The sequence below is a fragment of the Petromyzon marinus genome, chromosome 26 (assembly GCF_048934315.1).
Source record: "Petromyzon marinus isolate PM22_M1 ecotype Great Lakes invasive population chromosome 26, UKy_Petmar_22M1.pri1.0, whole genome shotgun sequence".
Taxonomy (NCBI): domain Eukaryota; kingdom Metazoa; phylum Chordata; class Hyperoartia; order Petromyzontiformes; family Petromyzontidae; genus Petromyzon; species Petromyzon marinus.
The window spans coordinates 9,059,623-9,086,509 of record NC_133692.1 but is presented as its reverse complement, the minus strand read 5'-3'; the positions used below and the strand labels follow the sequence as shown (position 1 = coordinate 9,086,509).

The window sequence follows — 26,887 nt, the reverse complement described above, 5'->3', positions numbered from 1 at the left end:
AATTCACTTATCTACATTCCTTGAAATGAGACCTAGAAATAGTAGCGAGAGATGTCATTTGCATAGAAGCTTGAAGTAGTTGTATGTGATCTCTTTTGAAGGTCATTCTTCAGGGAGTTCTGAAGCAAGTTTAAAATATATATTTGGCTCTCTGCCTTGACACTTATAAACTGCCCACTGATGTGTTTTTTTTAATTACTATTTTCACAGGGGAAGTTCATCCGCATCAACTTTGACGTCGCTGGGTACATCGTGGGCGCAAACATTGAGACCTGTATCCTTTCGACTGCTCGCACATGTATACGAAATTGAGGATCCCGCTTTATTCGGCATTTTACTCATAGGGCTGGCACTGCATGTCTGTGAAAAACCTGGCCCGCTGGTTTGTGCGTTTCCTGTTTGTTGATTAGGTTTGTGTTACGAGGCCAGCGAGTCGCCCTGGTGTAAACTGTGGTGAATACTGTGACTTTCAACCAGATACATCATATACTCCACAGTGGGTGTTAAAGATCCCATGACATTATTCGAAAAGGAGTAGGTCACTGGTGCTGAAAATTACCGGCAAATTACCCTGTTGGGTAATGCCACGAAGCAATGTTGCACCTACTGACAACAATTATCTATGAATCGGGACGTGCGTGCTAGTCTTGCACAATGAAAATGGCACAAGTAACAAATGTACCGATGATCTTATTTGATTGTAACTTAGTGCTGGGATTTACGAATCGCACAGATGGAGCCACAGTGATTGGGATGCCCAGCTGAAGGGCTTTGAGGTGTTTGTTACCTGTAGTTGAGTAGTGTCGAGTTTGTGCTCTCATTCGCTTTGTGATCTCCATGGTCTTGCAGTTCCTCTTGGCCAAATGTGTCAAGCAGGATGATTGGAAGAAGCATTTGAAGTTCAGCAAGTGATGCTTTAAAGGCTTGGCAGCCCTGCATCAGTGATGGAAGTTCAACATTCTTATAACAGGGGCCTGTATTTCTCTTGGGATAACCACTGTTGACACTGGAGGAATGATGAGTCAACAAAACCCCCAAAGGGGATTTGAAATCAACACATTTAGATTGTTTAGTGGAGTACTGTAGCTATGGCACCAGCGGACCAAATGCATGGTGAAAGATGCTGTGTAAATGAACGGTGATGGTAGTCGTTTCGTTGCCTTGACGACCCCGCGCGCTCAGACCTCCTGGAGAAGTCTCGCGCCATCCGGCAGGCGAAGGATGAGCGAACGTTCCACATCTTCTACCAGCTCCTGTCGGGCGCAGGAGAACACCTCAAGAGTGCGTTTTAGTGTGCCCACACACATGCATGCACGCTCCCTCATTGGCACATGCATACGCGTGCATCAGAACCCATAATAAACCTTGGGTTAGGATTATGTACCCTAAAATAGCAGGAGTGTTGCAATGTGTAAACTAAACAGTACAGAAAACATTTGAAAAGTGTAAAACGCGATGTAGAATACATTGAATAGAATTAGCCAGCAATAATTAAACCGGCTATAAAATGTAGAGTTGATCATCCCAGATTGTCACCAATGACTGCACAATAAATTATTGCATTAACCATAAAAATCATGAAACGTTCACCTTATTAATATTTAAAATTGCATTTTATGGGTATATGCATCGGTTTTCTAAAAGCACCTGCATTCATCATTGCCAAATATTGAATCTCATAGTGTAAATGCTTACCCCGAGCTCTCAATACTCTGATAGTGCGCCGTTTTTGAGTTGTACGCCTTTTGGCGTCTTCTGGTCCAACACCAGTGGAGACTAGGCTCTAAGAAAAGCCGTCTCGGGTGTGGACCAATCAATTTCAAGGACAGTGCATGTCATTATCAGAGTTGTCTCTTTTTGTTTGCATTTTGACTGCTTGTGTTGTGGTTATTGCAAACATGATCCCTTGTATAAAGGTGTCAGTTTTGGTGCCAGATAAAAGGGTAAAAACCTATTACTATATCTTGCTACTGGCAAAGGAGGTCTCATAGTATACCATAACCTGTTTAAATTACTCTTTGATTCTTTCGGTAAAGTCACGTAGAAAGAACTTAAATAATAATAGAATACGACGTTTTGATTGCTACACAAGCATGTGTGAGTCTCTCTCTGCTTGTGTGTCTGTCTGTGTGTCTCTGTTTTGTCTCTCTCTCAAATTTAGCAATCTTTGGAAGAACGTAATCAACCAGGTGGTGTGTTGGCTGTTGTGTTGGCTAACTCTCTGTGTTGTATTGCATTATATTTCCAAGTTTTCTATGTTTGTTTTCTCATTCATTTGTACCTGATTATGGTTGCTTGTGTTGCAATCGAAACGTCATTTTCTATTATTATTTTATTTTATTTCTTTCTACGTGACTTTACCGAAAGAACCAAAGAGTAATTCCTACAGTCAAGAAAGCTTCAAATCTAGTCTGATTGAATTATAATGGATAGTAAATGTAGGGTAGAGGCAATTTAATTTAATGTATAAGGGGAATCATAAATAGAGAAAAAAAACTTGTCACATGTAGAATTGACTTCAGTAATGTGACATAGAAATGGCTTTCCCTGGGGATTAACAACTGAGTCGCCTGGGGGTGTTGGAACTTGTCTGCTCAAATGGTGATGCAGACCTTTGAACTCTTGATTGTTGCCATAGCGACGATAGTAATGGCATCTTTCTTGCGTCTCTCCCCGTCTGCCCACACAGCTGACCTGCTCCTCGAGGGCTACAACAACTACCGCTTCCTGTCCAACGGAAACGTCGTCATCCCAGGGCAGCAGGACAAGGACAACTTCCAGGAGACGACCTCCTCCATGAACATCATGGGCTTCACGCACGAGGAGCAAATTTGTACGACGCTCACGCACGCTACTCACACGCACCTGCACATAAACTGCACCTGTGACGAGACCCCAGAAGTGTTCGTGGTGTTTTCGTGCCAGGATTCCTCCCCCACCTCTCCCCATGTGATCTGAGACTGTGCTGACCGAGAAAGATGGGAAGGACGTTTCTTGGCCTCGTGACATGCATGCATCGTGTCCCCCACAGCCTTGCTGCGCGTGGTCTCTTCTGTGCTACATTACGGAAACATCGTTTTCAAGAAGGAGAGGAACACTGACCAGGCTTCGATGCCAGACAACACTGGTAAACACATACATGTACACAAAGACAAAGGTCTTGCCTATAGCCATTACCAGAATTTGGGGAAAGTGCTGTTAGTGAGAACCTGAGGCTCCCATGGTGTTTGATGGGGTGGTGTGGCTAAACACCATGATTGACAGTGTTTGTCTTCCCAGTGCTGATGGTTACAAACTGCTTAAGGTACACTTTTAAGGCTGAGGTGATGTAGGGGAGACCTATGACCTGCTTGGATATAATTGCATACCTGTCAACCCCTTATCAGTGCTTCCCTTATTACAGACCAATTCAGACCTTACTGGGCACCCCGTGACTTTTATAAATCTCAACGTTCATCCTACAAAGTACCATCACAAGGGAGAAACACAAATACACAAAAAATGTTGCCCGTATTGAAACGGCTGTACACCGTATGGACCTGAGAACTCAATTTCCCTTCACAAGAATATAGGGAACAGTATGGGTTGACAGGTATGCAATTGCTACTTATGAATTGGATGGTTGCTGGGTTCGTAGCACAGTCCACTGACCGCTGTCACCGCTGATAATCCGCACATGCCGAGGTACAGGAACTATTCCACAATCTCTACGTCCAGCCTATTATTTTTGAAGAGTTGAAGGGATTTAGTGTTGATCGGCAGGTGTTTTATATCCACCATGAAAGTAAGGCCCAGGTTCATCAGCATGTTCTCCGAACTACTTTTCAGCATGAGCAGAAAATCCATGTTCATCAGTATACCATGTAGTTCGAGAAGCCTTTTTTGGCTATACCATGCTACAGATACAATGGCAGGCTGCTACAATGAGAACCTGATCAGTGGGCCAATGACTTCTAGGGATTGCTCCCTACTGATCAACCATGTTATGTGTACTGTTCCACATATACTTGTACACACACAAGCACATATACTGTATGTGTACATGATTGTGCACACATGCAGATGGTGGAGCTATGATATTGACCTCCAGATAACACGAATGTCCGTTGGTTGTCGCATTGGCAGGTTTGACTTGGCTTTAGTGAAAGGTATTGTATTATTTTCCTGTGATGTGTACCACGTTCTAAATCTATGTTTCCATGACCAGTTCTCAGTAGCCTGTGATTGCGCTGTCACCGAACTGAGACAAAACCAGGCTGGATGGCGTCCCCACATTGCGCTGTATTAGTTCCTGCCTTTCGGTAGCCCCTACCTAATATGTAGGTACTACTCCCAATCTACACCCCCTGAAGCCTAGTGATCAACCCAGGAAATTTTGATCTTCTCGCTGGGCAGAAATCGATGCGAAGTCAGGATTGTTAGTAATAGGAAGTATCTAAAAGTGATTTCATAAGACTGTTTTAAATAAGGTTTTGTCCAATTGTATCTTAAATGCGATTTAAAAGGGCAAACAAAACAATAAATGGTTCTTAAAGATCTGCACCTTGGATTTGTGTCCTGGGATGAAGTACAGTAATTTGTGAGTGATGTTTCAACCTTGCACATTTCATAACAATAACAAAACAATCTGGATTATTAAGCATGTAAATGCAACCACATTTAATACGCTTTACAAATAGGGACATTTTTCCCATATTGAGAGTTTGAAGATGGATTATTAATGAGAGCAGGGAATAAGAGGCAGACTAGAAACGACATAATAGAAGAGCATATGTAGGACACCGCATGAAGTGAGACAGCAGAGGAAAGTATTCAGCCTGAACTTGAACAGTGGCAATGTATGAGCAGTGCAGACGGCAAGAGGAAGGGAATTTCAAAGAGCAATAACAAGCAGCAGTGGCTATGTTTACATGTTTAGTATAATTTAGTTAAAATAGGGCAGTGTTCATTAATGCGATGTTGAGGGATGTTATTTTAAGTCCCCACTTGAAATGTATTTGTTTAGCTTATTTCTAACTTGACTAGTATTACTTAGAAACGAACTTGGTGTCGTGATGGAGTGAGGTGGTGACAATCCCGACTGTTGATGCCTAGAGCTTTACGCCATTAAAGAAGAGCGTTTGACAGATCCAAGGACAATCGTTAGATGTCAGCGTTCACTTCTTTAACTGCTATGGGAACACAGGGCCCAGGTTCAACTGCAGTCTGGCTACAGATCCTTCTCACTTGAAACTGGTCATGGAAATGAGGCACAATTCACTGGCATGGCTCACTTGAGCACAGATTAACGCAGATTTTACAATGCCGAAACGCTCTCGGGCTCAGCTCGCGTAGCTCGCACCATGTGACGGAGTGTTCACTTTGCCGATAGGATGTTCACGATCGTATATATATAAGATAAGGATATTCGCGCTACTCCCACAGACAGAATTCCGGATTGTAAAGGTGATGTCAGATCGTTTAGATGAATATATTTGCTTACATGAATTCAATCTTGACTAGTTAAGGATAGGATATTCACGTTTTTAAGTCTAACATCATTTTTATTATAACATTTGGCAAGATAATTCACTTCTAAAAATGCTCACTCGTATGCACCTGTTAGGTTTTGAACATTCACCGGTATGTGTGACTCACGCCATTGATAAATATATGCAAAAGCTGACTTGCATATATTGGACATGCACTTCTAAAACCCTCCTTAAAATGTGTAAACTTACTGAATTGTGGATCGTTGCTGTTATGAGTCATGGTGGTGCGGGAGTCACTGAGGCAGCCACCGCTGAGTTCAACTCTTAAGCAGCCAGCCTTCATTAAATTGGGCTTCTGTAATTTAGTCAACTTAATGCTCATGGCCCCAAGATACTCTTGAGAATGTAACATTAAAATACTATGCCTCTTTATATTGAGGTCTTTAGTTGAATGATGATCAAATGGCTAAACGTCCCTTGACATTGTGTTTGATTAAGAGATCCATTCGGAAGACAACGGAGGTAATCTCTGTCATAGTCATCCTCTGGGAGTGTTCCCTTGTATACATGTGCCAGTAGGGGGGGGGGAGTCCAGATGGCACCATCATTCGTTAGCTATAAAGCCATAATACAAGTTAACCTGATTTAAAGAGCATAGGACTTTGCTCGTATTCCTTAGCAGCTATAAGATACCAGTGCATATCCATATGGCTATGGTGGGTCAATTTCCAAGTGACAACCACTGCTGATTTCGTGCAAAGTGGGTATCCATGTGATCAAACTCTGTAGTGATGATGTGCTGGGTCGACCCCGACCGAGATGAGTAAAGAATTTTCTGACTGAGAGCCAAGCACACGATAATCATAGCAGCACCTTTGTAAAAGTTGGTGATATAAATGACCACAAAGAAATATAAAAACATAAGGTTTGTTGAATTTAAAATAAAAACGAGCCACGTGTTGATGTACATGTTTCTCTCTGGCTGGATCTCCCCCACTTTCCGTCTGCTCTTGCCCTCTCAATCTCCTTTTCTCCTCACCGCCCTCCCTCATCACCACCACCAGCTGCCCAGAAGCTGTGTCACCTGCTGGGAATCGCCGTGACGGATTTCACGCGTGCAATCCTCACTCCACGCATCAAGGTCGGCCGCGACTATGTGCAGAAGGCCCAGACCAAGGAACAGGTAAGGGAACATGCCTCTCCCATAATGCACTCGGAGATGCTCCCATAATACATTGCTTTCCCTCGCATCTATTAATTTCACTGTATAAAATACAATGTTTATTTGTCCGCTCTCCCCCTTTGTCTCCCTCTGTCTCCATCTGATTCCGTCTCTTTCCCTTCTCCCCATTGCTTTCTTTCTTCTCCGACCCCCCTGTCTTTATATAATTCTCCCCCACTCACCGTCTCATTCCACCCTCATCTTCCACTCCTCTCTCATTCTCTCCCCATCTCTGCACCTCGTCCGTGTCGCCCAGGCGGACTTTGCTATCGAGGCGTTGGCCAAGGCCACGTATGAGCGTCTCTTCCGCTGGCTCGTGCAGCGCCTCAACAAGGCTCTGGACCGCACCAAGCGTCAGGGCGCCTCCTTCATCGGCATCCTCGACATTGCCGGCTTCGAGATCTTCGAGGTAGCCCCACCCCCACCCGTCGTGGGGCTCGCACGGAACAAGCGGTGTCTGTATGCGGCTCGCTGTGTGCTTGTCAGGCTGCCAGTGTTTGCCTTGGGTTATTAAAAAAATATATATATATGATGGGTTAACACTGTGTGGAGCTGGCAATGTTTGCACGAAGCTATCAGTATTTGTGTAGTCTAATGGATTCCGTTATTGGGTTAGCATTGATAATATATCAGTGTCTAATGGACTGGCAGTGTCTGTTTTGAGCCCGTGATGTACCTGGTAGTCGTGCATGCTAAGCTAGTATAAAAGCTGAAAAGTTCTCAAAGACTCTTGGAGCGGTGCACGCTTGGAATTCCACTTGGAGACAGAAAGAAGAACACATGGAATAGAGAACATATGCAGGTTAAAGACATCATAGTGACTGATAAGGGAAAGTAAGTATATTTAGGCAGGATACTGATAGAAGGCACAGTGGCCGATGTACCAGAGAGAGAGATCAATGTACCAGTAGCAGCTCAAGGAGGGAACGTGCCGAACAGTATAACCATCACGGAGCTATAACGATGAAATCGTCTCGTGTGCAGGAGTGAGGCGGATTGTTTCGTCGTGCGATTTTGAGGGATGGCGACCAAGTTGGACAAGGCCTTCATGCAGCAGTCGATAGGCTGTCGCCGCTGCTGATGATGATCATCGCTCATTTAATAGTTGCAGTGGTTTTTATGCCAGACTGAATAACGTGTTTTATTTTTGTTCTTTCGAAATTCCCCCATCGCAGCTGAACTCCTTTGAGCAGCTGTGCATCAATTACACCAACGAAAAGCTGCAGCAGCTGTTCAACCACACCATGTTCATCCTGGAGCAGGAGGAGTACCAGCGTGAGGGCATTGAGTGGAACTTCATCGACTTTGGGCTCGACCTGCAGCCATGCATCGAGCTCATCGAGAAGCCGGTATGTGCATATGCAAGCTGAAGATCACCGTGTATGAAATGACATCCCCGAGTGGGGGGAGGGTGGGGGTGGGGGTGGAGAGAGTAGGTTCCCCACCCCTGCTGTAAAGTGTCCACGTACGCCGTATTGACGATGCCTGCTGTTGCGTGCGCTTCAACCCAGGCCGGGCCGCCGGGCATCCTGGCGCTGCTGGACGAGGAGTGCTGGTTCCCCAAGGCCACGGACAAGTCGTTCTGTGAGAAGCTGGTACAGGAGCAGGGCACGCACCCCAAGTTCCAGAAGCCGAAGCAGCTCAAGGACAAGGCAGACTTCTCTGTCATCCACTACGCCGGCAAGGTGACGTGACGTGCCGGTTTTGAGGATAAGTGGAAAAATGAGTGAAAGACAAGCTGGTGTGAGATAGTATTTCTATCCCTGTAGAATTCACACCTCGGATGCAGATGACTATTATATTAAAACCTCCACCATCCCGCTTTCAGTGTTAGTACTTATTATTTTTCAGGAGGGTATTATGTACAGGGCTACATTGGGGGCACAGGGCAGTGCACCAAAATGCATTTTTGCACTGTACGATGCTCATAACGTCTATGCTACCTGCCTTCACAAACCAGAACTGCCTTCACAAACCAGAACTGCCTTCACAAACCAGAACTGCCTTCACAAACCAGAACTGCCTTCACAAACCAGAACTGCCTTCACAAACCAGAACTGCCTTCACAAACCAGAACTGCCTTCACAAACCAGAACTGCCTTCACAAACCAGAACTGCCTTCACAAACCCGAACTGCCTTCACAAACCCGAACTGCCTTCACAAACCAGAACTGCCTTCACAAACCAGAACTGCCTTCACAAACCAGAACTGCCTTCACAAACCAGAACTACCATCACAATCCCGAACTGCCTTCACAAACCCGAACTGCCTTCACAAACCAGAACTGCTTTCACAATCCTGAACTGCCTTCACAAACCAGAACTGCCTTCACAAACCCGAACTGCCTTCACAAACCAGAACTGCCTTCACAAACCAGAACTGCCTTCACAAACCAGAACTGCCTTCACAAACCAGAACTGCCTTCACAAACCCGAACTGCCTTCACAAACCAGAACTGCCTTCACAAACCAGAACTGCCTTCACAAACCCGAACTGCCTTCACAAACCAGAACTGTCTTCACAAACCAGAACTGCCTTCACAAACCCGAACTGCCTTCACAAACCAGAACTGCCTTCACAAACCAGAACTGCCTTCACAAACCAGAACTGCCTTCACAAACCAGAACTGCCTTCACAAACCAGAACTGCCTTCACAAACCAGAACTGCCTTCACAAACCCGAACTGCCTTCACAAACCCGAACTGCCTTCACAAACCAGAACTGCCTTCACAAACCAGAACTGCCTTCACAAACCAGAGCTGCCTTCACAAACCCGAACTGCCTTCACAAACTCGAACTGCCTACACAAACTCCAACTGCCTTCACAAACCAGAACTGCCTTCACAAACCAGAACTGCCTTCACAAACGAGAACTGCCTTCACAAACTCCAACTGCCTTCACAAACTCCAACTGCCTTCACAAACCAGAACTGCCTTAACAAACCAGAACTGCCTTCACAAACCCGAACTGCCTTGACAAACCCCAACTCCCTTCACAAACCCGAACTGCATGGACGAGGCTTTCATCCAGCAGTGGATTGACAAAAAGGGCTATACGTGACATCGCCGTGAGTAAAACACCGGGTCTGACAAGTCTGTTGGCCGGTGCCACGTGTCCCCTGGCAGGTGGATTACAAGGCCGACGAGTGGCTGATGAAAAACATGGACCCCCTCAACGACAACGTGGCCACGCTTCTGCATCAGTCGTCCGACAAGTTCGTGGCTGAGCTCTGGAAAGATGGTGAGAGAACGGAGAGGGTGGAATGATTTTGGAGGATGGTGATGATGGCATAGAGAAGCAAATGGGAGAGGAAGATGGAGAAATGGGCTGATAGGAAGGGACGGGGAAGAGTGAGAGAAAGAGGAGTGAATTGGCCAATGAGGAATATGGCCACGTTGCATTAGAGGCCTATGAGTATGTGTTAATCGAGTGGGAATTAATAATTACTTTGTATTGCTGCTTAATAATATGATGGAACGATCTCCACATAAGCATCGGAAGTGCTGATAGAAGATAATTGTGAACTGTTATTTAAAAGCCCATCTCTTCAGTGCATCTGTAATACAGTACAAATACATGAGGCAATCTAGGTATTTGGTGTTATTACTTGTCTTTTGTAATTGGCCTGACTTGTCATGAATGCTTTTATTAGTTTTAAATCATATTCCCTGGAATATTTTAGATCTCCTTATTAAATAAAATATATAACAACAAGGGTGCAACAGGATACATTGTTTTGTCATTTTTAACTAACTGTGCTGTAAATTTTAATTTAAAGCTTTCGTGACTGCAGGGATTCATATTCTTGGTTCTTTCGGTAAAGTCACATAGAAGGGAAACAATAAAATAATCAATCAATTAAGACCCAAAATGGTTGATCAAATCCTTCCAATGATTGCTAAGCCAGATGGATTCTTGCTAAGCCAGATGGATTCTGGCTTACCAATCATTGGAAGGATTGTTCACGCTTACGGTGGCTTTCAGACCGCATCAATTATTTTCGTCTCCCCCCTCCTCTTTTCCGAACATAGATGGACTCGTCCATCTGATTAACTGCCAAATCGCTCTCCGTGGTGCTAACGTTAAAAAAACGCCACTTTTTTCAAATTTTCTTGCTGTGGTTTTCACACCTGATGCCGATTGCTTGTGTTGCAGTCAAAACGTCGTGAGAATTTTATTTTATTGTTTCCCTTCTACGTGACTTTACCGAAAGAACCAAGAATATAACTTGCTGTGTTTTGTATAGAATATAGGTTGGGCGTTCATGTAAAAATTCTTGACGTGTGCAATATAAACGAGATGAATTGATCGACAGCAATACTGGATTTTCACACTCTTGGTTCATTGCCCGTGTTGTGAGCGCAAGAATAGATTTTTAAGCGACGAATCTGCACGGGAACGGGTCGTTACACGCCAAGCTAACGCCGTGCGCGTGTGCCCCACCTCCACCCCCGCGTGTACAGTCGACCGCATCGTGGGTCTGGACACGGTGTCGGGGATGACGGACACGGCCTTTGGCTCCACCTACAAGACGCGCAAGGGCATGTTCCGCACCGTGGGGCAGCTCTACAAAGAGCAGCTGACCAAGCTCATGGCCACGCTGCGCAACACCAACCCCAACTTCGTGCGCTGCATCATCCCCAACCACGAGAAGAAGGTGCGTGCGTGCGTGCGTGCGCGCTTGTGGTCTTGTGCGCATGCCGATGAATGTTCCCTTGCTCGTTTTGTCAAGTTCTGAAGCTGGCCCATTGATTCTAAAAAAAACACATACGGGCGTGCCTGGAATATGGAAAGTACGGGACTCGGACGATAATCTTTTAATTTTGACGTGTTCGAACTTATTTGATTCATGTTTAACATTTCTTGTTTAACGTGCGTGCATGCGTATTCATGTGTGGTTAATGATCTGGCCACGTTTCTGCATTAAGACTTTCCATCACCTGACGTAGCAACAAAAATGTAATTGCTGAGTATACAATAATTGAATGCACCAATTATTGTTTCAGTTCACCGTTAAGTTGAACAATTTTTACAAACAACTATTAGCAATTTGTTACCCACAATTTTGGCCAGATCACTACATGGCCTCACTTAAAAAAATATATGATATCATTGCCTGTGAAAACCTACGTGGTGTTTGTATGATTAACGTGTAAGATTTGCATTGTAAATGTGTGCATGATTTCAAATTGCATGTTATATTCATGTTGTACTTGTGTGGTTTTTTTTTGCTTGCACAGGCCGGCAAACTTGAGCCGCACCTGGTGCTTGATCAGCTTCGCTGTAACGGAGTCCTTGAGGGCATCCGTATCTGCAGACAGGGCTTCCCCAATCGCATCATCTTCCAGGAGTTCAGGCAGAGGTACGAGGGTGTACACTAAGACAAAGATCCCCCATACACACCGCACCAGGTACTCGTAGGGGAGGCCCAGGTCCCGTTCAGATAATCAAACTCGGGTCACCAGATTTATTGCACAGCACACTAACAACCACTACACTGCGGGGGTGTACTAAAAGATAGACAAAGTTCCCCCTTATAGCCTCAACAAACTGTTGAGGCAAGTGCTGTTAGCAAGCACCTATAAAGGTCACCATGGCACATGAGGAGGTGGGTGGCCAGCACCACGCCCTTGCCGCCTTTGTCTCTCCCAGCGATATTTGCACATTGCACTAGGTACTCATTTGAGGCTGAGTCGGCCTAGGGGAGGCCCAGGGCCGATTCGGATACTCGTCATTTGGTATTAGCCCTGAGCGGGAATCGAACTCGGGTCACCAGGTTAGTCGCGCAACACACTAACTTGCACACTATGAGGGTGTACATACACACACATACGAAATGTTCACCTTTAAATGCAAGTACACACACACATACACTTACATGTGCACACGCGCATATACACACAAATGCTTGCATTTATAAACTCGCAAGCATTGACAACACATTCTTATTCGTGCAGACAAACATATAAAAATGTATTCATCTACTCGCATGCAAACGCATGTGTGCTTCCATACGCACCTGCACAGACACTCAACATACTAGGGAGTTGCAACCTCACAACCATCTCCTACATTTGGTCCACTCCCATTTGGCTAACGGTGAGGCTAAATAGGGAATAGCAGCCACACTTAAAACGTTTCTGGCATGATTCACATGCTTACCGGACATTCACACCCCTGCGCACTCGGACTAAATTTTCTTCTATGTGTACTCCCTCGTGTGCAGATACGAGATCCTGACTCCCAACGCGATCCCCAAGGGATTCATGGACGGGAAACAGGCCTGTGAGCGCATGGTGCGTATCGCTATCCACACACGTCCCCCTCCTCGCGTAGCGTAAAACCAGTAACACTTCCTGCGCTTCTCCACAGCAGCTCCGTGAGGTCCCTCCCCATGTGCCCCTCAACGCCTCTCGTGCCGCTCTCCCCTCCGTGCAGATCAAGGGCCTGGAGCTGGACCCGAACCTGTACCGCATTGGGCAGAGCAAAATCTTCTTCCGCGCGGGAGTGCTCGCCCATCTGGAGGAGGAACGCGACCTCAAGATCACTGACATCATCATCGCCTTTCAGGCAACGTGCCGCGGATACCTGGCCCGCAGGTGACACTCCTGACCCCCTACCTACCTGTCCCTCCCAGACCTTCACCTCTCACCTCTGAACCCTGACCCCTGACATCCACATTGCATTTTGTCTGAACCTGCTCATGCTTTTGGAGATGGCTCTGAGCCCAGTCGTGGAAATTCCATGTTCCTATGACAGTGCCAGTCTGTGACTGCTGCCGTTAGAGCCCACAAGGTGCTGTAAATTTGTTAATCCCAGTTGAATGATGAACTGCGTTAACCCCCGACCAAGATTTGAACTCTTGCGTTTGTAAACGGTGCCAAATAGCAGGGTATTGGCCAGTTTATGAAACAAATACCATGTTTGTGGGTGGTGTTCACTGAATAGATTTTAATGCAATGCGGTCACATTGTGTTCAATTCCTGACCTTGCACATTATCAGTGAAGACTGGTATCTGAACTTGTTCTTAGCCTCCCCTAGGTAAACTCAGCAGTGTGCGAACATCAACACTTGGAAGACAAGAGTGGGCCGTATGCACGTGGTGCTGGCCCACAGTGCCCTGCCCCCTTGTGTGCCATGTTTACGTTGATAGCGCTCGCTAACAGCGCCTGCCGCTGGGGTTTGCAATACTATTTGGGGGATCGTGTTTGTGTGTGCTGCAGGGCGTTCGGGAAGAGGCAGCAGCAGCTGAGTGCACTGCGCGTCATCCAACGCAACTGCTCCGCGTATCTCAAGCTGCGTAACTGGCAGTGGTGGCGCCTCTTCACCAAGGTACCCACTGGGGGTTCCGCGATTCATTCGTCAGACTCATTGACTCGCACGTTCGCGGATGCATCCATCTTGAGCGTGATAATAGATTCGTGTGCGTTTGTTGTGAAATCGAGTTTCAAACCATTCTAGACTCTGGAATTTACCACAATGGTACATACATCTGAAATGTGATCGCCGAATCGTGAAGATTTGTCATCATGGAACACGATAAATTGTTACACCATTAATTTGCACTCTTGGAGTTTCTGAGGTTTCTAAAGTGAACGTAACAATATTTAGTTAATAATTAAGTGCAATGGCCACAATCGTACAAAGACAGAGATGAGATTCAGCTCTGAATAAAAAGAAGTCGCAACTCAGTCATTTCTGGCAATTCCCGCCTGAACCAAGCGACCTGAGATTGATTCTCAGCCACGGCAAACACATCGCTGGTGAGTCGCATCTAGACTGGTCCTGGTCCCCACCTTCACCAGTGTGGTGAAGTATGATCAAACAACCTCCATGACCGACATGGTGTGGGGAATACCACATTTTCTCAATTTATTCTTATTATAATTGGCTCGTGATGCTTCGTCATCGACTGTCCGCATCTATCTCCCACCCCCTGATCGTGCTCTGCATTTCTTGTCGCTCCCGCATCGCACATCCCACGTTTCCCCCTCCCCCACACGCAGGTGAAGCCACTGCTGCAGGTCAGCCGCCAGGATGAGGTGCTGCTGGCGAAGGCCGAGGAGCTGCAGAAGGTGAAGGAGCGGCAAGTGCAGGCGGAGACGGACCTCGTGGAGCTGGAGCATAAACACAATCAGGTGACCACCACCGCTCATTGGCATACGCTCCGGGAGTGGGGAACCTACAGCCCGCGCGGCCGGACATGCGCAGTACCACGTGCACTTACAAAGGCGAAGGGCAAATGTCCAGAAAACCAAACATCGCTTTGACCCCATGTGATTGCGACCCCTTGACCCCGGCCACTGCCACAGGCGATAAAAGAGAAGCAGATGATGGCAGAGCAACTGCAGGCGGAGATCGAGCTGTGCGCCGAGGCCGAGGAGATGCGCTCACGGCTCGAGGCCAAGAAGCAGGAGCTGGAGGATATCCTCCACGACCTGGAGGCGCGCGTGGAGGAGGAGGAAGAGCGCGCACAGGCGCTCAACCAGGAAAAGAAGAAGATGCAGCAGCACGTGCAGGTGGGAGTGCGTGCGAGGGCTCACGCTGGTGCATCGCGTCGTTGGTCGTGTATGGTGGTGGCGATGGTGGAAAATGATGACCAGGTTTGGGGAGGGGGGGGGGGAGTTCATATTTAATGGTAGCTTAGGTGGGTGTAACGATGGTTGTGAATAGATGGTGGTGATGTAATGGTGAGGGTGATGATTGCTGATGTGAGAAGCATGTTAGTCAGATTTGGTCATCTTATTTGGTTCTTTCGGTAAAGTCGTGACTTTACCGAAAGAACCAAAGGAGATGAATCCTTGCAGTCACGAAAGCTTTAAATCCAGATTTGGTCAATTATAATGAAAATAACAGTTGCATTGCTATCTCGGGAAATGGCTAAGTGGTAAGAGATCGGGTCACAATCGGAAGGTTGTGGGTTCAAATCCTGTTTGGGGGTTGAACCCAGTCCATCATCCCTCCCTGGAGTTGATTACATGAGTGCCACTTTGTGGGTAAGTCAACAGTGGTTGTCCTATGGAAAAGACTACTCCCCCCTCCATAGGAATGTGGAATTCCCACCACTGGCTCAGGGCTGTAAACAGGAGATAATGACCGTCTCAATGCTCATTTGAGCAGAAAGTCACTTGGAGCATTGTTAGCTGAAATTACAATTAAATTGTCATTGCAATTCATAATAAATTACCCAGTTGTAAATTACCCCCAGGTCTATTGATGTTGATTTACTTACTCTTTGGTTCTTTCGGTAAAGTCACGTAGATGAAAAATATAAATAATAATAATGAAAATAATAAAATGAAAATCACTAAATTAAATCACGACGTTTCGGGCACAACACAAACGTCCTGCTGATGCAGACTGTTTTAAAAGGTTTGAAATGGGTGTAGCCCAAGGGTCATAAAGAAGTGGCTGGGTCGAGTGATGTTATTGTGAGGAATTAGCATGTAACTGGGTACGGAAGTGGCTATGTTAATGTGAAAAACTTCAAATCTAGAGTTGATTTACTTTTTGATAATCTCTTACTATGGTGGTCATATTGATGGTGGCATGAATTTTACTTCATTTTTTATTGTTTGGTCATTAATGGTGATGTTCGTATAGATTTTAATTTTGGTTATGGTGGTGATCTTAATTGTGTTCATGATGATAAACAGATTGTACTGACATGAATAGTAAGGTGATGATGGTGTTGCTGGTAGTAATTAATTGGGGTTTTGATGAAAACTGAGGTGTTGATGGCAGTGTTTAGTGATGGTGGTGATGAATAAAGGCTGATTATGATGGTGCTTTATGCATGTATGTATGTTGAACTTATTTCGCACCATACATAGCCAACCGTGCTTATCAGAGGTGCGGGATAATGTCGTTCTTTCAGGACCTGGAGGACCAACTCGAGGAGGAGGAAACTGCTCGCCAGAAGCTGCAGCTCGAGAAGGTTCAGACTGAGTCGAAGCTGAAGAAGATGGAGGAGGACCTGATCATCCTTGAGGACCAAAATTCAAAGTTCATTAAGGTTTGCACGCTCTCAATAGTCGAAATGTCACATTGATGGTTGATGTGGCCAGGTGGCATAATGTATATAATTCCAAAAGCGCATGGCAGTGCACAGAACCAGCATTCAAACACCAGAATCCCATTTGCTCCTCCAAGATACGTCCACTTCTCAGTTTCGCTGGGAGTGATTGGACACTGGTGTGATCAGTGCTTTGGAACAAGGCTCGGTGAATCACATGGAGATTTGTGTTAAACTCCCAAACCCACTTGAAGTCAAGGTGATCAGGAATTGGCCACCTTATGCGTCATGTGTTTTTTTTCAGCTAATCTAGTTTTTACCCACTTGAAAAAACATTACTTCCAAAGGAATTGTCCAAATAGTCCCAATGTAGGACCCTCATGTCACAAGTCTCGACTCGGTGAGACTTTCCTGGAAAAATAAATGACTCAATTATTATCGATGTCCGTGCAATACGCAGGAGAAGAAGCTGATTGAGGAGCGGGTGTCTGAGTTGGCGACCAACCTTTCTAAGGAGGAGGAGAACAACAAGAACTTGCTCAAGGTGAAGAACAAGCAAGAGAGCATCATCGCTGACCTCGAGGGTGAGCATTGATGCGTATACCCCTTCTCCACTGGCACATCAGGGCCAAGCCAGCGCAGTGTCCCTCACGGTCCAGATGGTTCTCCATTGGCTATTGCTGGGATCAGACCGTGCCACTTTGGCGCTCGGGGCAAAGCAGGGCCAGGCACAGGGTTTAATAGTGTTCATTATGTGTGATATTAGTACACTCTGAGGACAACCTTATCACCGCGTTATCTACATGCATCTTCACGGTTTGTGACATTGTGCTGCCGATATCCACAAATCGGGTTCTGCAGTGGAAAATAAGCACCAAGGCCTTTATGAGCCACGGTGGGCTGGCTTGGGATGGCCCTGGTGTGGCTCAATTGTACAGTGGAAAAGAGAATATGGATGGTGAGGATCTGGTACTAGGAATATATATCAGTTGGTAGAATAGCAGGACTGCTGGTCGTGAGTTCAAATCCCTGCCAGAGGTGAGTTGGACCTGTAATCATTGTAATCAACATTGTTATTATATTCTTGGGTCTTTCGGTAAAGTCACGTCGATGGGTTTTACGTGACTTTACCGAAAGACCCAAGAATATGAATTACTGCAGTCACGAAAGCTTTAGGTCAAAATTGTTATCATTGCTGTCACCGTGATTATTGTTGTCATTGCCGTAATAATCTTTTTTCATCCGTTGTGAAGCAGATGGCGTTTATATTTTGCTTAACACCACTGACAGTTTAAACCATGGCGGCAAATGCTCTAACGCTCAGCCATGACGATGGCCGAGTTAATCGTGATGATCCATCGCCCCCTGCTGGCTTTCTCGTGGTACAGATCGGCTGAAGCGTGAGGAGAAGTCTCGCCAGGAGCTGGACAAGGTAAAGCGCAAGCTGGATGGAGAGAGCAACGACCTCTCCGATCAGATTGCGGAGCTACAGCAGCAGATCATCGAACTCAAAGCCCTGCTCGCCAAGAAGGAAGAGGAGCTGCAGGCCGCCCTTGCCAGGTGAACGATTGCATTGACAAGTGCTTGTTGTGGTGACGGGTTCGCTGCTGCTAGTGGTAGGCCCTGGTAGTGGTGGCAGTCGTGACAGTCAGTGGTGGTGATATTAATAGTAATATCATCAGTCTCGTTGATGATCCTATTTACGAAAAAAAAAGGTACCATTGATCCCATATTATCAGTGAATAAGTCCCTTTGCTTGATACCAGCTGAGAGCCAAAGATGGACCTAACCCTGGGTCGAAGGATATAAAGAAAGCCTGGGTGAAGGAATCGAGTCATGTTCATGCAAAACAGTAACAGTGGTGATAAGGAGACGCCTTAACCGCCAGTCAACATTGACTATGGTGACCCAGTGAGTGCTGGATCTTCACTAAACCTGACCACTTCACATTAAATTCAATCAAGTAAAGTGATATTGGAACTGGATGTTGCATCTTAGATATGACAGCAGTTTTCTAACTTTGGTAAAATGTGTAATATTTGAGGTAGTAATCATTGTTCAGAGTTAAAGAAGGCTTTGGCATGGAGAAGATAGCCAAGCTATTTAGTTGCCACATGAGAAACTTTTATTTCATTTCAGTGCGCAATGAAGTTGTGTTCTTCATTACACGTTCACGAACGCTTCTCTGATTCCGCTGCCTTCATTTGCGTCCCCATGCAATCCGTGCATCGGCTCACTCCAGGGTGGAGGAGGAGAGCGGCCAGAAAAACCTGGCGCTCAAGCAGCTGCGGGAGCTGCAGGCCCAGCTGGCCGAGCTTCAGGAGGACCTGGACGCCGAGAAGGCCGCTCGCTCCAAGGCCGAGAAGCAGAAGCGCGACCTCGGCGAGGAGCTCGAGGCCCTCAAGACAGAGCTGGAGGACACCCTGGACACCACTGCCGCACAGCAGGAGCTCAAGTGAGAAAGGGCCATTGTGTTCTGTATGCGCTGGTGGCGGTGGTGCCGGCGGTGTGAAGTGGCTGGTAGTGGTGGTGTGAATGGTGGTGGTGCCGGTATTATTGGAGGTAATGTGAATGGAGGGTGATGGTGGTTATGTTTTAATGTTAATTATTGTGATGATAATGACATTGGTGATAATATCAAGTGATGATATAATGGTGCTGAATGCGATATTAATTGCAATGTTGATCGTTATAATGATGGCACTGACATCACGGTGCAATGCCATTCGTCATTATGCATCAATGCAGTAAAGTAGGGCCCTGTATATATTGAGGATTTTTTTTTCTAATTAACAAAGCAACATATCTTGGACAGTTGGGAAACGACAGCCTATGTATGTATCAACATATGAAATGTTCTTTGGGTTACGGTCTCTTTTTTATGACCGTTTGGTGCGCTTTGCCGAACATCAGCACTGGAGGGGCAAGAGTGGAGTGGTGTTGGCCACACCATGCTCTGGATGCAGCGCCATCCTTAAAAAGTGCTCGCGGATCACACTTGTCCTTGTAGTGTACAATGCTAAATCGATTATTTTTCTCATTGCTCCACGTGCAGATCCAAGCGTGAGCAGGAGGTGACTGAGCTGAAGAAAGCGATTGATGAGGAGACACGGAACCATGAGTCTCAGATCCAGGACATGCGGCAACGGCACAACCAGGCCCTGGAGGAACTGTCCGAACAGCTTGAGCAAGCCAAGAGGGTCAGCACATACAAATGCACGCACACACACATAAATAGACACGCCTATACACGTGAACACACAACTACATGAACGCATGCACATGTACAGTGGTACCTCGGAGATCGAACTTAATTTGTTCCAAAACCGTGTTCGAATACCGACTTGTTCGAACACCGAATCAATTTTCCCCATAAGAATGAATATAAATAGCTTTAATTGGTTCCCCACCCAAGGATGCTGCTATTATGGGTCATTTTTACACAAAGTTTACAATATTAAAATACAGTACATAAAAGCATACAAAAAACAAGAAAAAGTTACAATTAATAGAATAAATGAACATTGAACTTCACTTTACCTGTAGTAAGGAAAGTGGATGGCTTGAGTGAAAGGTGGTGAGGAGGGGAGGAGGGAGGTGTCAGTGTTGCTTGGAAGGGGAGTCCCCCTCCATAAAAAGTTTTATCGTGGTTCTCAAAACCTTCCTTTTTGGCTTATCACTGCTACTAACCTTTTTGGGAGCCATTGTGTATGGATAAACACAAAAAACACTACAATAAATTAAATTAACGAAAAAGTTAACGGAACGATGTTTTGCGGGTCTGCACTGGGCGAGAGCTACGCGTAAACTGGGTCATTCGCCTTTGTCTCGGTTGCCCTGGATACGCGTCTCGGTCGCCCTGGTTACGTGTCTCGGTCGCCCTGGTTACTCGTCTCGGTCGCCCTGGCTACGCGTCTCGGTCGCCCTGGTTACGTGTCTCGGTCGCCCTGGTTACGCGTCTCGGTCGCCCTGGTTACGCGTCTCGGTCGCCCTGGTTACGCGTCTCGGTCGCCCTGGTTACGCGTCTCGGTCGCCCTGGCTACGCGTCTCGGCCCAAACCGGTTCTTTCCAGTTGTTCGACCTCCGAATTTTTGTTCGATGTCCGGGGCAAAAAATGGTCAAATTTTGTTCGATCACCGAATTGTTCGAGTTCTGGGGCGGTCGATCTCGGAGGTTCTACTGTACATGTAAATATATAAACATATACAGAAGGACACAGATCCCCCATATAGCCTGAATAGGCTTTTGGGGCAAATACAAATGTACATTATAGTTTTAACAGACTGTTGGGAGAAGTGCTGTTCGCAAGCACCAATGAAGCCCAGCACGGCATATGAGGTGGTGGGTGGCTAGCACCATGCCTGGCCGTCTTTGTCTCCCTCGTGCCAATGTTTAAACATAACACCAGGTACTCCTTTCAAGTTGTCAACCTAGGAGAGGCCCAGAACCGGTTTGAATATGCATCACTGGTGAAGTCCACCAATGCGTGTTCACACGCATTCGTGCGCATGTACATGTAGACATGTGTACGCACAACTAATACACATACACAAAAGTGTGCACACAAATGCATATGCATATGCACACACGTGCTTATTTTTTTTATCATCACCGCCACACATGGTTGAGAACTCAACCATCCACGTGTTCTCAGATGTCAGACATGACCATTATGAACCACCTGACCAACCTAATGGCCACCCCCCCCCCCCCCGTGTCCTGCATCCCCTGCCCTCTGACCCCACAGTTCAAGGCTACGGTGGAGAAGAACAAGCAGGGCCTGGAGGGAGAGAACCGTGAGCTGGCAAGCGAGGTGAAGGTGCTGAGCCAGGCACGTAGCGAACTGGAGATGAAGCGCAAGCGAGCCGAGGCCCAGGTCCAGGAGCTGCAGGCGAAGGTGGCGGAGAGCGATCGGGCGCGTACGGAGCTCGCCGACCGCACCAACAAATTCCAGGTGCTGCTCCCCTCCCACCACGCACACGGTCCCCTCTGGTCACGGCGAATGTCGGAGAAGTACAGCGAAGTTGGTGACCCGCCCAGCGGACGGCGAGCGCTGATGATGTTTATATGTTGAACTTTTTTCGCACTGCGCGTAACCAACCGTGCTAATCAGAGGTGCGGAGAAGGACAACAAGCTATAAAAGGCAATACGCAGTTCTAAAGAAATTAGTTTTCAAAAAGATATGAATGGTGGAGATTTTCTCACACGAGCTCCGACGTTATGGATTCGTCTTCCATTAGTATTTTGGTCACGCCCTCCTTGTCTGAGAAGAGGTTGCGTGGTAAATGCTTGCTTACTGTACGATTAATGATACATTTCTAAGATGCTTTATGATTGTTTATAGAAGGGGATGTGTGGAACATAGTTGATTGCTGTTTGATTACTTTACTTCTGTATGATGATACATGGGATTGTGCAAGGTCCCTTGGATGTATTTATCATAAAAGACAATATAAATGTAATTCATTATCATCAGTTTCAGTGTTATATGTGATAAAGCTGATGGAGATGACAACTGCCCCTAAGTGCTCATTTGAGTCGAGGAGATACTTGGACTTTCAATCAAATTTTAAGTTTATGAACTTGTAACATACACTGTGTTCGCTGTGCAATCTCTATAAGCGCCCTAACGTGACCTGACTTTGAATGTACGTTGAACTTCTTTTGCACCATACGTAGCCCACCGTGCTAATCGAAGTCGCAGGAAATGAATGTTATTGAATAAATAAATGGTTATTGTGATGAAAATTAATGGACCATCGTCGCGTTTAGAGCGAGCTGGAGGCCCTCTCGGGCATTCTGTCGGACACCGAGAGCAAGGCCATCAAGCTGAACAAGGAGACTTCGAGCCTGCAGTCCCAGCTCCAGGATGCACAGGTATGGGACCTGCCACCACCTTGGCCATATTCTCCCACACAAACGAGCACAATCGGCATACATTGGTGTGTTTGTGTGGAAGCACATATACATTACATGTGCACGCATACACACACATTGGAGTGCAGTGGTTAGCGCGTTGAATTGATCCTGGCCCTTCCCCAAATCGACTCCACTTTAAATATGAGTTCCTGGCGTAGTGTGTGTAAAGCATCACTACTGGTGAGATGAAGGCGGCTGGGCGCGTGGTGCTGGTCACGTCATTCCGTGTCGGCCTTAATTGGTGCTCGCTGACTGCACTTGCCCCAAAAGTCTATGATGGCTAATTGGGAGAGCTTTTGTCAAAGTGTGCACATGGGAGCGGTGATAATTTTTGCTTTGTTATCCACTTTGTTTCTAATATAGCTAACTTTAGTCATCCTTGGATAGAATTATTTTCTAGTTGTGTAAGTAAATCAAACATTACCAATAATAGTGCACAATCATCTATTTGCCACTCCCCTATAGCTTTTCATTTGCATATCCCCGCTATTTTAAAAGGAATTCTGATATGAGATCACATTTTTACACCCTGTAAATTAATATTGTAACTGTGATGCAATAAGCATTGACGCTGATGATGGCAATCCGTGTGTGCGGTCCACAGGAATTGCTCCAGGAGGAAACGCGCATGAAGCTAAACTTCAGTACGAAGGTGCGGCAAATGGAGGATGAAAAGAACAGCCTCCAGGAGCAGCTGGAGGAGGAGGAGCAGGCGAAACGCAACCTCGAGAAGCAGTTGGCGACGCTGCAGACGCAGGTATGAGAGTGAACTTATTATGTTGACTGCTTTAGTCGCCGAGTCGAAGAGGATGACCGAATTACATCAAGAGACTTAGGCTTGATTTATATTCCACAGATTGTCAGCAACTAGTCTCAACACTGACTAAATCCAACTGGTGTGTTCGTTTGTTATCGCGGACAGCTGAGCGACGTCAAGAAGCACGCGGATGACAACTTGGGCACAGTGGAGGCTCTGGAGGAGGCAAAACGGAAGCTGCAGAAGGACATGGAGACCCTGGGTAACCGCTACGAGGAAAAGCTCGCCGCATATGACAAGGTGGGTGGCTGTGATGGCACGCAGTGACATCGGTGGCATGTGGGTTAGCGCGGTCAGATGTGGGGAATATGGAGATGGAGGTTGGGTGAGGTGGGACTGCAAGGACAGCCAGATACAGACATTGTGGAGAAGTAAACTTAGGAAAGTAAGGTACAGAGAATAATCAGGTGATTGGAGATGTTTCAGGGCCAAGAATTGTGGATGTTCCTTCTGCATGGATTGGAGCTGTGCTGTGTAAAAATCCAGGCTGCACATTATATTGACTTTCCCGCTTTCCTTCCCCCCTCACGTTGGCTCCTCCATCTGCTTGCGTGCGTGTGGGAAAATGAAACAAAAAAGGTGGAGAAAACCAAGAACCGGCTACAGCAGGAGCTGGACGACCTCACGGTTGACCTGGATCACCAGCGACAGACCGTGTCCAACCTTGAGAAGAAGCAGAAGAAGTTTGACCAGGCGAGTGACCTCACCGACATCATCACCATTGCTCTCATCTTCATTACGTTCATCACTGTCAGCATTACCTTATAATCGTAACTGTCGTCTGCATCGCCTTCATCAAATTATACCTTTTAACATTGACGTGATCCATCAGCGATATCAATGTAACTTGCACATTCATATATTTTTTCAATGTAGTGTTAATCATCAATTTCGTCATTTCATTTCATCATTTCCAACACACATAATTAGAATACAAGTTGGTGGAAAACTAAATAGAATTAATGAAACATTGGCTAAGGAAAATAACAATACCTGTAAAATATCATGCCTCTCTAAATCATCCGCAAGGTGCCCCATCTCGTCAGATTTTGGAAGCCAAGCAGGTTTGAACCTGAATACTGCTTGGTTAGATGACCACCAAGCATGCCAGGTTATAATGGGTGCCTACGGTGCTATGCTGCTTTATGAGCAGCAAAGAATGCCTTAACCAGCCCGCACTAACCAGTGTGGTAAAGCATGGTCAAGTAACTCCCATAGCCCACACAGCATTGGGATTCCCTCATCCAGCAGTGGATTGACAAAAGGACTCTACATATGCACAATATTCCATATCTTTCTTACCCACTGTGCGCTCCTGATTGTTACAGCTACGATTGTGAATACTTTCTTATTGTTGTGATCGATCGCGTTGTTGTTTGTGGTGTAGATGCTGGCGGAAGAGAAGAACGTGTCCACGCGCTACGCCGAGGAGCGTGACCGCGCCGAGGCCGACGCCCGCGAGAAGGAGACCAAGGCGCTGTCGTTGGCTCGGGCGCTCGAGGAGGCCATGGAGTCCAAGGGGGAGCTGGAGCGGAGCAACAAGCAGCTCCGCGCCGAGATGGAGGACCTCGTCAGCTCCAAGGACGACGTCGGCAAGAACGTACGTTTCCACTCTCGACTCTGCTGTGCCCGGCGCAAAGAGATTTTGAGGTTTTTAAAAGGGACATTGGGCTATAGAAGGACCTGGTGGCTCGGAGATCAGGGGGCTTGAGCTGGTGCCACCACTGAGATCTTGGGTTTGAAAAGCCATACAAATCTGGAGAAAATTCATACTCACCAGACCTGTTTCCCAATGCAGGGTGATATCCCACCCAATTTCAGAGCTCTACATTTTTAATTGACACCAATGGCACAATCAGAATAAAATTTGGGAGGAAATTCAAGAAGAGGTATATAAAAGACCTGCAAAATACCGTAGTTTTTTTCCTCGCTTGAGTTGATCTGTGTTCTTAAAGAATCTGAAAAATACTTTGCAAAAGGAAAATTTCATGAAAAAGTCATCTTATCAAAATGAAAGACATGGAAATGTGTCTGCGAGTGCTTTAAAAAGCGAGACAAATCACTCTTCCAGGCAGCGTTTAAAGCTTCTGGAACACCAATCATCCAATTACCATTGCATTTTAACTTGACCATGTATAAAATAGCACTCGCTCGCCAAGGTCGCTTGTTACTTTCTAGGCGAGGGCTGTGGACTTCAACGTGTCCGTTGCGTGCGGTCGCACTTCACTTGGAGGGTGAACACGAGTTGCCCCTTGGTCTTACATTGTTCTCTCCCTTCGTGGCCACCGCCGCCACCCGTTTGACCCGTGCTGCAGGTGCACGAGTTGGAGAAGTCGAAGCGGGCCCTGGACCAGCAGGTGGCGGAGATGCGCACGCAGTTGGAGGAGCTGGAGGATGAGCTGCAGGCCACCGAGGATGCCAAGCTGCGCCTGGAGGTCAACATGCAGGCGCTGAAGGCGCAGTACGACCGCGAGCTGCTGGGCAAGGATGAGCAGGGCGAGGAGAAGCGGCGCCTGCTCATCAAGCAGGTGGGCACGGCGGGGGAGACGCGCGGGCTGGAGACGCGTGGGCTAGACGCGCGTGGGCTAGAGGCGCGTGGGCTAGACGCGCGTGGGCTAGACGCGCGTGGGCTAGACGCGCGTGGGCTAGACGCGCGTGGGCTAGACGCGCGGGGGCTAGACGCGCGTGGGCTAGACGCGCGTGGGCTAGACGCGCGGGGGCTAGACGCGCGTGGGCTAGACGCGCGTGGGCTAGACGCGCGTGGGCTAGACGCGCGTGGGCTAGACGCGCGTGGGCTAGACGCGCGTGGGCTAGACGCGCGTGGGCTAGACGCGCGTGGGCTAGAGGCGCGTGGGCTAGACGCGCGTGGGCTAGACGCGCGTGGGCTAGAGGCGCGTGGGCTAGAGGCGCGTGGGCGAGACGCGCGTGGGCTAGAGGCGCGTGGGCTAGACGCGCGGGGGCTAGACGCGCGGGGGCTAGACGCGCGGGGGCTAGACGCGCGTGGGCTAGAGGCGCGTGGGCTAGAGGCGCGTGGGCTAGAGGCGCGTGGGCTAGAGGCGCGTGGGCTAGACGCGCGGGGGCTAGACGCGCGGGGGCTAGACGCGCGGGGGCTAGACGCGCGGGGGCTAGACGCGCGGGGGCTAGACGCGCGGGGGCTAGACGCGCGGGGGCTAGACGCGCGGGGGCTAGAGGCGCGGGGGCTAGAGGCGCGGGGGCTAGAGGCGCGGGGGCTAGAGGCGCGGGGGCTAGACGCGCGGGGGCTAGACGCGCGGGGGCTAGACGCGCGTGGGCTAGAGGCGCGTGGGCTAGACGCGCGGGGGCTAGAGGCGCGTGGGCTAGAGGCGCGTGGGCTAGAGGCGCGTGGGCTAGAGGCGCGTGGGCTAGAGGCGCGTGGGCTAGAGGCGCGGGGGCTAGACGCGCGGGGGCTAGACGCGCGGGG

General features: G+C 47.5%; 1 protein-coding gene across 3 annotated transcripts in view; it reads left to right on the top strand.

The window, feature by feature from the left end:
* Window positions 1–26,887, top strand: part of LOC116946236 (myosin-10-like) — a 111,686-nt gene that overhangs the window by 74,518 nt on the left and 10,281 nt on the right. For all 3 annotated transcript variants that reach the window (XM_032961248.2, XM_032961245.2, XM_032961247.2), the window contains 28 exons: window positions 211–274; window positions 1,183–1,281; window positions 2,690–2,833; window positions 3,032–3,127; window positions 6,536–6,654; window positions 6,950–7,102; window positions 7,869–8,042; window positions 8,205–8,378; window positions 9,821–9,935; window positions 11,159–11,352; window positions 11,936–12,057; window positions 12,922–12,991; window positions 13,134–13,294; window positions 13,920–14,028; window positions 14,703–14,834; window positions 15,009–15,215; window positions 16,574–16,711; window positions 17,172–17,295; window positions 18,100–18,271; window positions 18,954–19,166; window positions 19,767–19,911; window positions 21,459–21,665; window positions 22,485–22,589; window positions 23,236–23,388; window positions 23,554–23,688; window positions 24,028–24,141; window positions 24,836–25,048; window positions 25,764–25,976. In XM_032961248.2, the coding sequence (XP_032817139.1) occupies window positions 211–274; window positions 1,183–1,281; window positions 2,690–2,833; window positions 3,032–3,127; window positions 6,536–6,654; window positions 6,950–7,102; window positions 7,869–8,042; window positions 8,205–8,378; window positions 9,821–9,935; window positions 11,159–11,352; window positions 11,936–12,057; window positions 12,922–12,991; window positions 13,134–13,294; window positions 13,920–14,028; window positions 14,703–14,834; window positions 15,009–15,215; window positions 16,574–16,711; window positions 17,172–17,295; window positions 18,100–18,271; window positions 18,954–19,166; window positions 19,767–19,911; window positions 21,459–21,665; window positions 22,485–22,589; window positions 23,236–23,388; window positions 23,554–23,688; window positions 24,028–24,141; window positions 24,836–25,048; window positions 25,764–25,976 (4,065 nt within the window). The remainder of the gene's footprint in view (window positions 1–210; window positions 275–1,182; window positions 1,282–2,689; window positions 2,834–3,031; window positions 3,128–6,535; window positions 6,655–6,949; window positions 7,103–7,868; window positions 8,043–8,204; window positions 8,379–9,820; window positions 9,936–11,158; window positions 11,353–11,935; window positions 12,058–12,921; window positions 12,992–13,133; window positions 13,295–13,919; window positions 14,029–14,702; window positions 14,835–15,008; window positions 15,216–16,573; window positions 16,712–17,171; window positions 17,296–18,099; window positions 18,272–18,953; window positions 19,167–19,766; window positions 19,912–21,458; window positions 21,666–22,484; window positions 22,590–23,235; window positions 23,389–23,553; window positions 23,689–24,027; window positions 24,142–24,835; window positions 25,049–25,763; window positions 25,977–26,887) is intronic.